The sequence below is a fragment of the Triticum urartu genome, chromosome 2A (genome assembly GCF_056163025.1).
Source record: "Triticum urartu cultivar PI428250 chromosome 2A, HENAU_Tu73, whole genome shotgun sequence".
In the NCBI taxonomy this organism is placed as follows: domain Eukaryota; kingdom Viridiplantae; phylum Streptophyta; class Magnoliopsida; order Poales; family Poaceae; genus Triticum; species Triticum urartu.
In genome coordinates, this window is record NC_141874.1 from 623,342,611 (window position 1) to 623,359,819 (window position 17,209).

General features: G+C 45.8%; 3 protein-coding genes across 4 annotated transcripts; 2 read left to right on the top strand and 1 right to left on the bottom strand.

Moving 5' to 3' along the window:
• The first annotated feature begins 1,197 nt into the window (after nt 1–1,197).
• On the top strand, nt 1,198–4,931 carry LOC125539255 (Protein kinase superfamily protein). Of its 2 annotated transcripts, none has more exons than XM_048702668.2 (4): nt 1,198–1,652; nt 1,770–1,842; nt 1,927–3,281; nt 3,851–4,931. In XM_048702668.2, the coding sequence occupies exons 3-4, from the start codon at nt 2,077–2,079 to the stop codon at nt 4,719–4,721; spliced, it is 2,076 nt and encodes a 691-aa protein (XP_048558625.1). In that variant the 5' UTR covers nt 1,198–1,652; nt 1,770–1,842; nt 1,927–2,076; the 3' UTR covers nt 4,722–4,931. The 2 variants fall into 2 exon arrangements, with proteins under 2 accessions (XP_048558625.1, XP_048558624.1); XM_048702667.2 differs by having other exon boundaries at nt 1,198–1,482.
• A 147-nt stretch (nt 4,932–5,078) lies between these two features.
• Nucleotides 5,079–10,406, top strand: LOC125539257 (ubiquitin carboxyl-terminal hydrolase 3-like). The gene is made up of 9 exons (XM_087544613.1): nt 5,079–5,473; nt 5,564–5,683; nt 5,796–5,846; nt 7,892–7,997; nt 8,575–8,633; nt 8,733–8,807; nt 9,294–9,342; nt 9,459–9,535; nt 10,071–10,406. The coding sequence occupies exons 1-9, from the start codon at nt 5,465–5,467 to the stop codon at nt 10,152–10,154; spliced, it is 630 nt and encodes a 209-aa protein (XP_087400739.1). The 5' UTR covers nt 5,079–5,464; the 3' UTR covers nt 10,155–10,406.
• Nucleotides 10,407–12,105: 1,699 nt separating this feature from the next.
• LOC147986270 (uncharacterized) lies at nt 12,106–14,942 on the bottom strand. The gene is made up of 5 exons (XM_087541940.1): nt 14,142–14,942; nt 13,843–14,045; nt 12,923–13,637; nt 12,748–12,828; nt 12,106–12,636 (listed from the first exon to the last, which is right to left on the bottom strand). Exons 1-5 carry the CDS (start codon nt 14,940–14,942, stop codon nt 12,106–12,108), a joined length of 2,331 nt encoding a protein of 776 aa, XP_087398066.1.
• Nucleotides 14,943–17,209: the final 2,267 nt, after the last annotated feature.

The following is a 17,209-nucleotide window of genomic DNA, read 5'->3' on the forward strand; positions in this document are numbered from 1 at the left end:
CGTGCTGACGCCCATTCGTTTGCGTCGGCGCGTTGGGTCACGTTTTCAGTTTGTTTTGAACACAGTACAGATGCAAGCGCTCATATACACGCGCATACGCTCATCCCTATGAACGCACACACGCACCCCCTACCCCTATGAGCACCTCTGAAAGACTGAACCGTCATATCATCTTAAAATTTACGAAGTCACCGTAGCCACCTCGTCGTCGATGGAAACTTCTTCTCCCACTGAATGTGCATCGCCGGAAACCTTGAAAAAAATGCATGAATAAATGCGAGCATCAGAATTTGAACCCTAATGGGCTGAGGATATCACAATTTCTTTAACTATTGAACCACAGATTGGTTCGCCGTTTTTGTTTGTTTTGACCCAGACGAATACTCGCGAGTGGAGTTGGCCTAAGGTTGACAATATCTCTTAACTGTACACGTAAACTTTTCGTCCCATCAGCAGAGACGGTAAAAAACCTTCTACAGTAGCCGGCGCCGTTGCTCAAATTACTCGACACCGACGAGCGTGATGAGCGGGTGAACAGGTCCTCCAAAACGGCATCATTGAACGAGTCACGTATGCGTCCGTCCTCATTCCGGCCGCACTCCCCAAGTGATGGTGACAGGTGGTCCCGGTGTAGCGCAAAGAAGCTACACCATGGTCCCACACGTCGGCCCAGGCACGCCCCAAAGCTCCGACCCGTATCAACGCAGCAATTAATTCGGCTCTGCTGAAGAAGAAACCATTAATTCCGCTATCAAGAAGAAGATGCTAGTACTCCAGTACAACAACAATAAATTCCCTTTGCCTATTTTTACCAAAAAAAGTAGTACCATCAGACCCATTCTGATTGTACTATTTTTTTTTTGCGGGGGGTACTATTATTTTGTTAATTGTGACACAGTTGAGACTTGAGAGGTTGCCTCTTGTCTCACAGATGAGAAAACATCAGTGTAGTTTTTTTTTTTCATTTTGGCAGCAGGACATCGGTGTGGGGTTGGATGGGTAACGAGGAAGAAAGGGACGGGCCAGAGCGAGCGAGCAAAGCTGTGTGGTGTGGTTAGGGAAAGCTGATAAAGCGCGAGAGTGATTAGCCGCGGGAAAACGGTGCTTAGCAGCAGCCCACGCGCAACCTTTTCGCCGCTTTCCGCTTTATTATTTTTTTCTTCTCAAAACAGAACGGGAACAAATCCAGCCCCCACCACTCCCACGCCTTTCGCTTTCCCCCCCTCCGTCGCGCTCTGCCTCCCCTCATCAGTCCTCCTCACAAGCGCAGAGAGAGAGAGAGAGAGAGAGAGAGAGAGAGAGGTGCAGAGCGCGTCTGGGTGCGGAGTTACTCTGGCTGGGACTGGCGCTAGCAGCAGCAGCGGCGGCGGCGGCACTGGTGCGCGGTGGTGGCGGGGAGGAGCCGTGGCCAAGAGCGCGGCGCGTCGTCCCGGAGGCCGAGGCGTCCGTCGTCTCTGGGATCTCCGCTTTCCCCCGTTCGAGGTGATTGATTATTTTCCTTCGATTTGTTTCCTTGTTTGGTTCGGCTGGGGAACCGGCGGCCGCCGCGCTTCGTCGCTCGTCGCGGCGTTCGCCGGCGGCGAAGATCTGAATGCGGCGCGGGGTGGGTGCATTCTGAGTCCATAGGCTGGCGGGATTCTGCTGCGATTTTGGTGGGTGCCTCGGGGTTTGAGGAAAGAACCAGGCGTGATTTGGTGGGTTGTTGTTTTCTCATTCTCGCGGAAGTACGCGTCTAATCCGGTGAATTGGTTTGTGATTCTGTTCTGCAGGGTGGAGGATTGGACCTGTTCCTACTCCCGGGGTCTGCTTTCGCTGGGTTTCCGATAAATTGCCCAGGAGCAGGTTTGATTCTTCGAACCCGTGTTGGGCTGGAGAGAAACTTTGTTCTCCTCGTCTCCTTAACCAATCTGTGTGTGACTGTTGCAGGTGAAGTGCTGTCTGTGCTGAAATTTGCCATCTCGGTGCAGGACTCCTGTCGTCCTTGTGTCTTGTTGAGGAGAGAATCGCTTGGGATTTGCCTTGTCTTGGTCGGCTCTTGCTTGGTGTTTGTGCACTTGTTATGCTAAGGTCTGCTGAATGGAGATAGTAGATAAGATTGCGGAGCCTGAAGACCCTCTGGTGGTGACCGCTCGGAAGGTGCAGAGCCTGGAGCCGCCACTGCCGATTCCGATAAAGGCGTCATGGAAAGGGAAAACCTCCCAGCAGCAGGATGAGAAGGATCTGCCAGATGATGGGGAGGAGAGCTTCCAGAGCGTGGATTCCTCAGATGAGGGTGGCCGGAGTTCTTTCTCCGGGGCCAGTCACCCCCTGGAGCCAATTGATATGGATCTTATGAAGACGGTCTATGTCGCCATTGATGAGGAGAAGCCCGAGCCGCCTGTGTCTCTCGTGCGAGGACTGTCAGCGAAAGGGCCGTTCATAGATGACCTCTCGCTCCGTGTCACAGGCCTGAAGGCAAATGCAGTGTGTGTAGGCAGTGGTGAAGGCTTGGCCGAGGAGAGGAAGGTGTCTGGTGCTGCAGTGGCGTCGTTGGCCACGGCGCGCTCGTCACATGCTACGGAAACTGTGTCCTTGCCTCCGGATTCGGAGGAGAAGGACTGTGTCTGGGATGCATCGCTCCCTCCCAGCGGCAATGTCAGCCCTCACAGCAGCATTGACAGCATGGGGGTGGTCACTGCCATGAGCATCGCGAGCAACCGCAGTAACACATACAAAAGTGAAGCCATAGCTAGCGGAACCATGCTTACTGTAGAGAGGAGCTTTGGAAGTGTAAAGAGTAGTGTTCGAGGTGACTCTTTAGAAAGTGCAAAAACAAGCATGAGCCGAGCAAGTGACAGCAGTGGTGTTAGCGATGATAGCAGCTGGAGCCATATCACTGGAGGCACCAGCAAGCCTCATAAGGGGAATGATCCTAGAGGAAAGGCGATTCATGCTGTGCGAATTCGCGATGGCGTGCTTGGGATGAGCCACTTTAGACTGCTCAAGCGTCTAGGCTGTGGTGACATTGGCAGTGTATACCTCTCAGAGTTGAGTGGGACTAGGTGCTACTTTGCAATGAAAGTAATGGACAAGGCATCCTTGGCCAGCAGGAAGAAGTTGAACAGGGCTCAAACTGAGAGGGAGATCCTACAGCTTCTGGATCATCCATTCCTACCAACTCTGTATACACATTTTGAGACTGATAGGTTCTCGTGTCTGGTCATGGAATTTTGTCCGGGTGGCGACTTGCACACTCTGCGACAGAAACAGCCAGGAAAATATTTCTCCGAGTATGCAGCAAGGTATATTAAATCATGAGCGTGTATTCACATTCAGTATTTTTGTTGTCAAGTTTAGCACTCCATTTGCTATCAATTTAATGTAGCTTAGAGTTATTACTATTTCTGCTTTTTAATATTAGACAGTTGAGCCTGAAGCATAATTTCCGAACTGTGCAAGGATTCCGGGTTGGAAATGGTTTCCACAAGGGAAAGAAATTCTGTATAGCTATAGTTTGATAGGAAGCTTATCTTTTGGGGCTTCAGGAAGCAGCTAATATAGTGTTGCCCAGTTACTTGGGCAGGATTTCTGAATAAGGTCTTGTGACTGTTATGAGATGGTGTGCAGAGAAAGGTTAATTGTTCAAATGTAGTCTGCAGGTGTGCTTGTAAATGGTGCATAAATTTATAGATTGAAATGTAGGCAGCATGGTTGAAATGATTTTGGGATATTATAAACCATGCTCCAATTAGCTTTTGCTTTAGCATCTTATCCTTCAATACCAGAATTTTGGTATTCAGTAGCTTAACATATACCTAGTTGGCTAGTTGCAACTAAAATTACTGACATTGTGCTCTCTGATTTTGAGCAGGTTTTATGCTGCAGAAGTTCTTCTAGCTATTGAGTATCTGCACATGCTGGGAGTCGTTTACAGGGACCTGAAGCCAGAAAATGTTCTGGTGCGTGATGATGGCCACATAATGCTTTCAGATTTCGACCTCTCCCTGAGATGTGCAGTGTCACCTACACTAATCAGGACATCGGCCTTTGACTCTGATCCCAGAAGGGCGGGTGGTTCATTCTGTGTGCAACCTACTTGCATGGAGCCTACTTCAGCCTGTATTCAGCCAGCTTGTTTCATGCCCAAATTGTTTGGTCAGAAGAGCAAGAAAAAGACCAAAAAGACAAGGTCTGACCTTGGTCAGAGTGCCATCAACCTGCCCGAGCTCCTCGCAGAACCAACATCAGCTAGATCCATGTCATTCGTTGGGACTCACGAGTACTTGGCCCCAGAAATCATCAAAGGCGAAGGCCATGGAAGTGCGGTCGACTGGTGGACCTTTGGTATCTTCTTGCACGAGCTTCTATACGGCAAGACACCATTCAAGGGGTCAGGCAACCGCGCCACGCTGTTCAACGTGGTCGGTCAGCAGCTGAAGTTCCCCGAGTCGCCGTCGACGAGCTACGCCGGCAGGGACCTCATCAGGGGGCTCCTGGCCAAGGAACCACAGCAGCGCCTTGGCGTGAAGAGGGGCGCGACGGAGATCAAGCAGCACCCGTTCTTCGAGGGCGTGAACTGGGCCCTCATCCGGTGCAGCACGCCGCCCGAGGTCCCGAGGCCCGTCGAGGCCGAGCTGCCTGTGAAGTACGGGGTGTCGGAGGCGGTCGCGAGCACCAACAAGAGGGTGGTCGGCGCGGACGCCAAGTCCGGCGGGAAGTACCTTGACTTTGAGTTCTTTTAGAGTTTGCGCCCTAGCGGCAGAGCTTGTTGTTTGCATACTGTTGGTGTTGTTGGGTCAGTGTGGTGTTGTGATTTCTACGGTGCTGTTTGTGTCAGTCACCGCTGTTACAAATTTCTTGCATCTGAACTGGCCAAAATTAGCTAGGTGTGTTTGATCTCAGTATCCTGATGGAATAGCCGGTCTCTGTTTCTAAACATGTTTTGCGTGCTACAGATTTTGCATTGCAGAAACACTCGGAAGAGTGGCGTCTTCGGGGTTTTACGCCATCACTAGGACAAACGGGCATTCTGACTGACCAGCCCCCCTCGTTTTGGTTAACCCTCCACCCAGTTTTTTCCTTACTGGTTGTAGAATAGAATTTGTGGAATATAATTGTAGCTAAATGTAATTCCGTGTGATTAGTCGCTAGTTTAGATGCAGTGAATTATCACAAAGGAAGGAATAGCTGAGTATGCCTGTATTAATTTCCTCAGCTCGAGAACCCGTTTCAGTACGGAGTCTTTTTCTTTTTTCTTTTTTGAGGGTCGTTTCAGTACGAAGTCTGTAGGGTGCAGAAATGTTAGTAGAAGTTTAGACGGATACACAAATTGATACACAAATTCTGTTCATTGAGCACCCCGCCGCACAAGAGAAAACACGACCTCGCTAAACCGCCTCCGCCGCCACTACTCACCATCTCCTCCCCCGGCAACGTCGGCCGCCATGGTGAAGCGGTGGCTCCCCTGGAGGCCAACCCCGACGTCATGAACCAGGTACCCACGCCTCCTCACCACCTCCGGCAGGGCTTCGCCTCGGCCTCTCCTCTTCCCCGCTCAGTCCCCTTACGCCACGGTCTGTTGCAGTTCATGTGGGGGCTGGGGGTCCCGGAGGGCGTGGGGTTCTGCGACGTGTACGGGCTCGACGACGAGATGCTCGCCATGGTGCCCCAGCCGGTCCTCGCCGTCCTCCTGCTCTACCCGCAGGTGATTCCCCAGTCCTGGCGCCTAATTGGCTGCGGGATTTTGTTTGGGTTGCTTGTACCGGTGGATGGTGGGGAGGAGCTGATTTGTTTTCCACCCGCGTGTTGGTGAGCAGGATCGGAAGAAGGAATCCGATGCTTCGGCCACCTCCACGGTGGAGACCAAGGTGAGACTGATCTGTATTGTTAGTTTGGCTGTCAGTATGCTCAGCACAATTTCCTGACCAAAATCACTCGATTTCACATTAAATCCTGGCAAATAATTTGGTTCGTTCACCTGCTTCTAGGAATTCTGTGTGCAACACTGTGTTCCTAGAATTGAACTTTGGCGAAATATTGCCATAATACTAAAGCATAACTAATCATAGGACATCAGGACCTGATCATGATGTGTCTGCTATCTGCTTAAACTGATTGAATGTTAAACTGCTTAAACTTCCAACAGTAGGTCTTTACCCATTTTCATGGCGCCCCTAGTCATTGGGTATTTCCTTGGATACTCCTTTTAATAAGTTAAAAAAAATGCACATCAATGGTTAAATTGATTGAATGGTGTCATGCTTGCTAACCAAGAAGTTCCACTGTGTTAGTTTATTTCTACTGCTGACTTATTTTTGTGCTGAACACTCAGACATATCAAACTTGTTTCCCCAAATTCCAACTAGTGAATCAACTCAGTATAATGAATGTGTCCATTCACGATAGTTAGCAGCTTCTTAGGGTGTGTTTGGTTCAGGGACGAAGTGGAATGGAATGTAATGGTTCCATTCCAGTAGAACGGGTCGGTTCCGTCACTGTGTTTGGTACTATGTTTTTAAAGCGTCCCTAAGGCGACGCCTAGGCGACGCCTAGGCGTCGAAGCGCTCCCCCTCCGCTTTGGAAAATCGACCGCTTTGGGCGCCTAGGCGTCCAAAGCGCCCGCCTAGGCGTCGCCTAGCGCCAAAGCGCCCCCCCTCCCTAAGGCGGTAAGGCGTCGCCTTAAAAACATAGGTTTGGTATGGGCAATTAGGTAGAATGGAATGGTTCCATTTCGATGTTTGGTTAGTGAGATGAAATGGTGACATCTCACATATAGATTTCTACTGCATATTAACACATGTTAAGGTAGCAAAACATATTGCCAAAAATGTACTGTACAGTCTGACACACGTTAGAGAGATGAAGTTGACCTATTGTTGGTACTCTACCTTGCAACAAACAAATTCACAACAAACATGACGGACTGGAGTGCTAAATCAAAGAATCCATCCGGTCAGTTGTGGCTGGACGGAGCTTGACTCAACTGGTAGCCGCAGATTGCTGCTGGTCGCCGTGCGGCCAACAACTCGCATGGCCGCTTGCTTGGAGAAGGCCGCCCGCCGCCCCGCAGGCCGCATCTGCTCGTCCGCCGCCAGGCAGCAGTTCGTCCACCGTGCCACAGTTGAGAGAGGAGGGGACGAGGGAGAGGAGCAGTAGGCAGCGCGGATCGCGGGAGATGGGCAGCCAGCAGCGCGGTTCGTGGCAGAGGAGCAGCCGGCGTCGTGGATCGAGGAAGAATAGCAGGCGGCGGCACAGTACAGAGAGGCAGAGGCGATGCGGTTTGTGCACGAGAGAGAGGGCGAGGGAGCGTTCCGCGTCGTTCCTTCGATTTGGAGGAATGACTGCGTTCCGGATCTGGGCTGGATATTCCCTTTTTGGGAACCAGTGGGTTCCGGTTCTAGTAGTGTACCAAACACAAGAATGAGGCCCAAGCACGGGTCGGACCCATTCCATTCCACTTGGTGCCATGTACCAAACACACCCTTAGGTATCTATTCTTTCTTCTATATTCATAATGTCATGGGTTCTATAAATATTGGTTTATGGCTTCCAAATAGCCAGAGATACAGTACAATATAATTTGTTTATGATCTTGACTTAAGCAGATGTTGGTGGCTTGGTGCACATTAAAATTTGTTGCAAAGATTTTTAAGGAACCTATGCCAAGTTTCTATATGGTTAAAGGGCAGCCCAGTGCACGTAGCTCCCGCTTGCGCAGGGTCCGGGGAAGGGTCCGACCACTTTGGGTCTATAGTACGCAGCCTTTCCCTACATTTCTGCAAGAGGCTGTTTCCAGGACTCGAACCCGTGACCTCATGGTCACAAGGCAACAGCTTTTCCACTGTGCCAAGGCTCCCCTTCCCAAGTTTCTATATGGTTATTTCTTTATAATACAGAAAAATTCATGATGCAGGAGCCCAACAAGAAAGTATATTTTACAAAACAGACTGTTGGCAATGCTTGCGGAACAATTGGTATTATTCATGCAATAGGGAATGCTGTATCCGAAATCAAGCTAGGTATTTACAGCAGTTTTGAGTTTTAACTTCCTATTGATATGCATAATATTTATGCCTACGTGCATCAAGACAAACACTATTGTGTGAAATTTTATTTCATCTTGGCTGTCCAACCATAGTCACTGTTTCATGCAATTCTATCAGTATGAGTGTATGACCACCCAATAATTCACCAAGGATCCTTAAGAACTCCTTCATCCCTGCTATGCCTTCCGTAGAGAAATGTTATAATCTATCACTACAGTTTACAGAATAGGTAATAATGGATAATCATTTACTTGACCTGCTATCACATGAATAATGTATTTCCGGAATCCAGAGTTCACAATTATATCTAGCTCCCAAGAACTTGAATGTGCATACTCTGTTTTGTTTCTATATATTGCAATACTAATGCATGCTTTTGGTCACACATAAATATGAGTTATCCAGACTTATGAGTTTAATTTGCCTAGTTCCAACTTCCAACTACCAAGACTACTTCAAAAGAATAATAATATTATGTTGAGTATCTTGCCTTTCATGCTCACTCTTTTTGACTTGTGACAATATTTGATTAGTAGTTTTATCTTTGCAGTTGATGGGTCCTATTTTCATAGATTTTATAAACAAACTGCTGATATGGATCCTATCCAGGTTAGCAGTCCATGTATGCATACTTCTTTTCTTGTTAAAGACTATTATTATGGATTGACTTCTACGCTGTACTAATTATAAAGTACTTGATATCATCAGCGTGCTGCTTTTCTTGAGGAGGACCAAGAAATGGAGGACGCTCATTCTGTTGCTGCTGCTGGTGGTGATACAGAGGTCAGGACTGCCGTAAAATTTCTTTAGTTACGTCTAGCATACTGATAATTGCCCCGGATGATCAAATAATATGACGGTACTGTTTGGCGATGGAGTGTTATATTATGAGAGTCACGCTGCTTCTAGTAACTATCTGCTAACACCAACTTCTCTTACTGGGAACTGGTCACGGTGACTGGATCCTGTCGGAATTTTGAGACCTGACTGTTAGCCAGTTTACCTGCTTCTCTGCCTTCATGTTGTTTCTTGTTTGTCAGTTTGAATAGCTTGGGGTGAATGTTGTTGCTCATGTGTCATTTCATTTGTGAATGGGTATTGAACATTGTTCATTAGTTCACAACTTCCACAAGGAGCATGTTATTACAGAATTGTCAACCACAATAATTTGAATACTTTCATGGAAGATATGTTTATGTAATATATCCTCAGTTTAAATATGAATTAATCAATGGTTGCATTCTGAGATATCTATATTTTATTGTGCAGGCCAAGGATGGGGTAATTGAACATTACGTTTGTTTTACGTGTGTTGATGGTATGCATTGTACAAATATCCATCCGTTACCAGAGTATCATAATTGAATTTTGTTACAAGTCACCATCCCTTTATCTGTTGTTCACTCTCTGTTTTTCCTTCCCTTTTCCATCCAGGTGAACTTTATGAGCTTGATGGAGGAAAGCCGCAGCCGATACATCATGGCCACGCCTCTCCTGATAGCTTGTTGCAGGTAAATTGTTCAGCTGTCCGCATCTCTCATTCTGTAAACAGCGTATGGAAGATAGTGTTGCCTTTTTATAACTTCCAACATAAGGGTTTTGGTTGTGACGGTATTACTTAGTAGCTCTTCATTTCACTAAATTATGTCGTAATGCTTAGTCAATTCGTATTTTCATAGTAAGATATCAGTAGCTGCTTAGCCGCTTTCGTGCGCAGGCCCATTAAGTAGTCAGGGCGGTCTCACGACCGCACAACCATTTTGCAAAAGAAAAAAATGGAAGCAGTCCAGCCCAACACAAAATCTGCAAAAGATAAAGCCGAGCCTAATTTTTTGCTCCCTCTGTAAGCTAATATAAGACCTTTTAGATCATTAAAGTAGTGACCTAAAAGGTCTTACATTAGTTTACAGGGGAGTAGTAAATACGCGCACTCGATTGGAAAAATCTGGTCCGCTATATCACCTCTTATGAAGGAAGATTCAGTGACAAATATAAAAACTTGTGATTTTCTGAACCCTATTATTCCTTGGCTGTATGCAATTGCAGGATGCTGCAAGAGTCATAAAAACGAGGATTGTGGAGTATTCTGAGTCACTCAACTTCAATGTCATGGCTCTCTCGAAGATATAGTGAATATATGGGTCCAGAGAGAAGGTTTATTGATTCACACACACCACTCTACCTCGTCTGCACCGGCCTCAGTTAAGTACAACTGTAGCATCATTTCCGTTATGCTGGTGTAACACGGTGAAATGAAATAATACGGGAACACAAAATGATCAACGCAGACCACATACTCTTCAAGCTACTATTTAACTTGCCATTCTGCTGCACCGAGGAGATACATTTTTCTTTTTAAAGTTGTTTGTTGATGTTTCCCTTACTAGATGAGGTTCTCATCCGTGTTAGAGTAAAATTCATCAACAGTCACTAAGCTCGTTCGTCGCGTGCAAAAAAGTCACTGAATTCAGAAACTGTAATGTTCGGGTTGACAAACTTGTTCCGCGTGCGCACATACGGTCACCGCGCCCGTTTTCATACGTATTTTGCTTGCATGGCGCTGTCTCACTCGCTGTACGTTGCCACCTCATCGTTTGAGGGACTGCAGTAGCGAAATGTCACGACTGGAGGGTGCTTTATGCAAAATGCCACGGCGGGCCAATTTCCCAAATTTCCGCCGCATCCCTAACCCTAAATCCCCAATTTCTCTGTTCTTCATCTCGTCGCTTCCTCCTCTGTTTCCTCCTCTCTTTTCCTTCGATTGTTCACCCTCTTCGCCATGGCAGGCCTTGGTAGCTCGTCCGCCGCCAACTTCGGGAGGCGTCTCCCTTTAATCGATTGCTCAGACTGCACAAGGTATCATCATTGACCTCGCAGTAGCATCTGTGTGTGTGTGTGTGTGTGTGTGTCTTACATCACTCATGTCTTGTGCAGGTTACATGCGATTTTTGGCACTGGGAGCAGAATTATAAGGCATATCTCATTGAGCATGGTCATCTGAATGATAGTGGACATGAAGATGTAGCTGTACAGGAGATGGAGGCTACCATGTTGAAGAAGAAGAAGGAGGAGGAGGCCACCATGTTGAAGAAGAAGAAGGAGGAGGAGGAGGAGGCCACCATGTTGAAGGAGAAGAAGCAGGAGGAGGAGGAGGAGGAGGAGAAGGAGAAGAAGGAGAAGAAGAAGAAGAAGAAGGAGAAGGACACAGGGAAGGAGATGGAGAAGGGTGAAATGATGATGTTGATGATGGCACTGTTGAATTTAGGGATTGAAGTAGTTAAGCTGTTGAAATGTGTTATTGTGCTACTGCTTGTGATGGTTGTTGTAGGAGTAGTTGCATTTTGAGATTGCAAAGTTAGTACCTTCTGTAATCCTGACTTGATTTCAATATGTGGCAATGTAATGTTCATGAGTACCAACCTAGGCCATTGTCGAGGCCTTGTCGACAAGCCTTGACAACCCTACCAACTTTGGCCATTGTCGAGACCTTGTCGACAACCCTCCATAACCCTACCAACCTAGGCCATTGTTGAGGCCTTGTCGACAACCCTTGACAACCCTACCAACTTAGGCTATTGTCGAGGCCTTGTCGACAAACCTCCATAATCCTACCAACTTAGGCTATTGTTGAGGCCTTGTCGACAAACCTCCATAACCCTACCAACCCAGGCCATTTTCGAGGCCTTGTCGACAAGCCTTCACAACCCTACCAACCTAGGCTATTGTCGAGGCCTTGTCGACAAACCTCCAAAACATTGTAAACATAAATTAAATGAAGATGGACAGAGGATCAACTATGACCAGCATCCACTATATATGATCAGCATCCACTATGATCGGCATCAAATATATGAAGGTAAAAGTGGAAAGTGGACAAGATATGTACTCCAACAGCATAACCACAGTACTCTCATAATTAACAGTGCACTACAAGTACCATAGAATCTTTGAGAAGCATAAAAGGAGAAACAAGAGTACCATATGATATAACACCATCAACTATTGCTTTACAAGCACCAAAATAAACTCTCTGATGGAGTAGCCAATCACAGTAACACCATCAACTAATGCATTGCAAGGTTCAATCCTTGAATACGTCAAACATGGATGTTCTGGTTCCTGGGTAGTAACCTGTCCAGCTTGAACCAACTCTAGTACTTCTCCTGTCAGCAGTAGCTGCCTTTGCTGCTGCTTGATTTTCCTTCTTCTTCTGTTGCTCAATTCTCTTTTCTTCTGCAGCAGCTGCCTTTGCTGCTGCTTGAGCTAGCTTCTTATCCTCCTGTGCCTTCCTTTTCTCCTCTGCTGCTTGTGCCTTTCTCTGTTGTGTTTCAAGCTTCTTTTGTTCTGCAGCTTCTTTCTTCCTCTGAAGTTTCTCCGCAGCTATAGCCTTCTTCTCTTGTGCTTTCTTGTCTGCTTCTTGTAGCTTCCTCAGGACTTCTGCTTCTTTCTTCTCTTCAAATTGCCTCAATTTCTCTTTTTTCATTTGTTCTGCTTTTTGGGCAATACTGGTTCCCACAGATGGACCAGAGGCAACAGCTTCTCTTGCAGTAGCAATGAAAGTGGAATCTGGTAATGGCCCTGGGTGAGTTCTTGGTTGAGTAGGAGGTGGAAGCTGCAAAAAGTTAAGCCATGGCATCATGTAAGAACACAACAACAAAGAATACTCTAACAACATTGTATGATCATGCACAATATATGGCCTGGTTTCACATTCTAAACTTACATTGTCCATCATCTCTTTCAACATGGTCTCCTCCAAGTTTGCATATGTGGCTCTCTCATGTTGTCCTAGCAGCATATACTCCTGATCACCATGAATTGTATGATCCTGAACATCTTTCCAGTTAGTGCACATAAAAAAGCAACATAATTGTATGTAATGGACACACTGAAGTTACCTGGGTAATCACAGGCTCAGTCTCCTCATCTGACTCAGCTACCACTGTTCTGCCCCTCTTCTTGGGTTGCTTTTTTGGTGGCATGCCAGCTTTGTAAGAACTGCATCCACCTTTGTTGTGGCCTGCAAGACCACAATGGCTGCAATGAATAATGACCCCATGCCTTGACAGCTTCACCCCTCCCTTCTTGCTTGGTTTTTCTTCAGGTTGTTTCCTTCTATTCTTCTTTTTCCTCCCAACTTTCTTTTCATACTTTGGAGGATCAATGTTAGGGCACTGGACAATGTGGTTCCACTCTGTCATGTCTCTAAGTGGCATCAAGAAGTGAGCATAAGCCCTATTGTAGCTCTCAACTGAGTAGCAAGAATTAACAAAATCCACTGGATTAAGTCTTGCTTCTCTCATACATGCAACTGCATGATGGCATGGAATACCAGTCAAATTCCACCTTTGACAGCTGCATGCCAAGTTCTGCAACTCCACAATGTAATCCCTACCCATGCTAGCAACAGAATAAACACCATCTCCTGCTTCTAATGGATAACAATTGTTGGACAATTCAATGTACTTGTCCAGTTTCTTTTGAATTTTGGGACATATGGGTCCTGTAAACAATAGTGCTTCATCTCTTTTGTTGCACATCCTTGTTGTGAGCTGGTTGAAAATTCTCTTAATCATTGCTAGAATGGGAAGTTCCCTTGCCTCAAGAATATACCTACATAATGGCATGATCATGTGTTGGAATTTGGAATTTAAGTAAAAAGGTTTGTGAGCTACAGAGCAATGTTGATAAACTAGAGATCAAGGTTTACTTGACTTACTTATTGAAAACCTCAGAAATATTGTTGAGCAGGAGGTCACATTTGGGCCAGTCTCTCTGAAAAGCTTTCACCCACTGGTTAGGGGGTAATTCTTCCAGCCAACTGTATGCATCAATGTTTATGATCTTCATCTCCTCCATTGCCTCATCAAACCTATCAGTTGTTGTGCATCTTGCAATTTTCCATAATTGATTTTTTAGAACTTCTCCTCTGAATTCTTTGTTGAAGTTCTGCCATAGATGTCTCACACAGAATCTATGCTCTGAGTAAGGGAAAAACTTTTGTACAACATTGATCAAGCCCTACAAATAGAGTCAAACATTTGAAAAGTTCATTCAACATGCATATAACTTAGTTAAAATGCAGAAAATACATTACAAACTTGGACAGTAAGTTACCTTCTGTTTGTCTGACATAAAAGTCCACAATGATGTGTCCTGTATTCCAAGATCTTTCTTCAGAGTTTGCATAAACCAGTTCCAGCTCTCTGTGTCCTCAATTCCCACTACAGCAAATGCAAATGGGAATATGCAGTCATTTGGGTCAACTCCAACAGCAGTTAACAAAATTCCTCCACTGTTGGTCTTCAGGTGGCATCCATCCAGACAAATCACTGGCCTGCACCCTTCCATGAAGCCCCTTTTGACTGCATCAAAGCTAAAATAGCAATGCTCAAACCTACCTTGTTCATTGACACCAAGATAGAAAGTACTTCCTGGATTTTCTCTCCTAAGCTCACTTGCAAAGTCCCACAACTTGTTGTATTGTGCATCTTCATCTCCATATATTAAGTTCTGAGCTAACTTCCTTGCTCTGCCAAGCTTTGATCTAGAGACCTTCATGCACCAATCCTTCTGCACTAGCCTTCCTAAATTCATCAAACTGATATTCTCATCTGCTCTAACAGTCTCAATGTACTTCTCTGCAATGAATCTGTAACTAAAACCCCTGATTTTCCACTTCTTTGCACAAGTGTGCACATCAACTAATCTCTTTATCATGAAGCACTTGCTTCTATTGTCATAAGAAGCCCACATGTACCAGGGGCAACCTTCTTCACACCTAGCAGCAAGTCTCCGTTGGTCATTTGTTGGCATCTGTATAGACACTCTGTTTTTGCAGCTATACTCTTTGATAGCCCTTCTCAGCAATTTAACAGAGTCAAACACTTGCCCTACTTTGAAAGTAGGATTCAACATGTCCTCTGGTGCAAATATTTTGAACTTCAACCTTAATTCCTCATCATCTGAATCAGGCAACTGTAGGTCCTCTTGTTCTGAATCCTCACTGGGCTCTACAACTTTCTTCCCTTTCAAATCATGTAGGCCTGCAACTGAATCATCATACAAATCATCATCATCCTCTGATATGTGGTAGTCACTATCCACAAGCTCTGGAACATAGTCCTCATCATCTGACTCTGAATCTGTGTCATAATCTTCATCTAATGGTGACCTCCTTTTCTGACTTTTAGCCCTATTTGCAATATTGTTTGAGTTGTGTAACTCTGACTTCATTGGACTAATGAGAGGTGGTAGCTCAGCTTTAGGGAACCTAACTACATCATCATGAACCTGACCTGTTTCCTGGCTCTGCTCAATGCTATTGTCAGTAGCAACATAGAAGCACAGTAACTTGTTCCCAAGTGCTACTGCACATGACATGTTTTCTGTGTCTTCACATGACCTGATTTCTACCAAGCCATTGGGCATCATCTCAAATCCAGGCAGACACCAGAAGACCCTTGCAGACCCAGAAATATCAAAGGATAATTTCCACAGCATGTCTTGGATACTGCTCAACCACCAATACCCTCTATCACAGTAATCAAACCATGCCATTTGTCCATTGATATAAGACCTGTTTGTGCCTTCTCCAATGAAAAACCCACCATAATTTACAGCCACAGTAAACATATCCTCTAGATCAGCACCTATATGTATAGCAAATAAATTCAGTTAGCACATACAGTCAGGTAGCATATACATTCAGTTTAGTTAATTCAAATAGCTCACAAATTCAGTTAGCTCATACATTCAGTTTAGTTAATTCAAATAGCTCACTAATTCAGTTTACCACTTGGCTAAAAAATTCAGTTCATATAGATTCAGTTAGCATATAGATTCAGTTAGTAAACATTTTACTGTAGACAAGTTCAGTTAACGCTAACATGTGTTATTCAGTTCCCAACAGAGAAACATAGCCGGGCTTAATTTTTGCATCACTAACATGTGCCAACTGTTACCTTCAAACCGTAGGAAAAAGGCCTAAAACAGAGTCAGTCTTAACCCCCCTAAAAAACCATACTTTCATAGCTATCAGGGAAAAGAACAGAGCCAGGCTTAACCCCCCTCAAAACCATACTTTCTGTACCGGACCAAGCAATGCATCACATCCAAAACAAGGAGCAACAGGGACATGAACACGAGGAACAGGGACATATGAACATGAACACGAGGAGCGGCAGGGGTGGCGATCACTCACCGTAGACGGGGGGTGGCTCTCCATCAGGTCGCAGCCGCGGTGCCATGCTTCGAATCGACGGTGAACTCACACGTGTAGGCGTCGCCGCCGTCGCCGTGCGTCAGATTGAAAACCCTAGGCGATCAGCGTTGCCTCCTCCTTTTCCTTTCCTCCTTTCTCTTCTCTTTCCCTGAATCGACTGGTTTTGAAGCGGGTCGACGGTGTCGAGGTGGGCTCGAGGGGTCTTTCTGCAAACTGCAGTACGAACGTGGCAGAATTTTTGTGATATGGCCCTCCAGTTGCGACATTTCGCTGCTGCAGTCCCTCGAACGATGAGGTGGCAACGTACAGCGAGTGAGACAGCGCCACGCAAGCAAAATACGTATGAAGACGGGCGCGGTGACCGTATGTGCGCACGCGGAACAAGTTTGTCAACCCGAACATTACAGTTTCTGAATTCAGTGACTTTTTTGCACGCGACGAACGAGCTTAGTGACTATTGATGAATTTTAGGGGGTGTTTTTTCCAGGGACTTTTTTGTGTAGGGACTAAAAAAAGTCCCTCTTAGAGACTTTTTTACCAAACGGGAGAGACTTTTTAGGGACTAAACTAGGCATTTGGGACTAAATGAAGAAGACTCTGACGTAGAGTCTTTTTGAGACTTTTTGGGACTTTTCCAACAATGTCCCTCCATGCACCCATTGGCCCGCCATCACATGGTGTTGTTTGATTGTTATTTTTCTATATACTAGGGGCAACATGGTCATTTAATAACCTCTAGGAAGGGACTAGAGACTTTTTAGTCTCTGAAAACAAACAGGGAGGAACTTTTTAAGGACTAGGGACTTTTTAGTTGGGACCAGAAAAAGTTTTAGGACTAAAGAACCAAACACCACCTTACTCTCCGTGTTATTGACCGTAGACGGTAAAAAGCGCGCTTAGTGTTATTTATGATTACACGTGTTAAGGAAAAATTCATGTACAGTAGCTTTTTTTCCCTAAA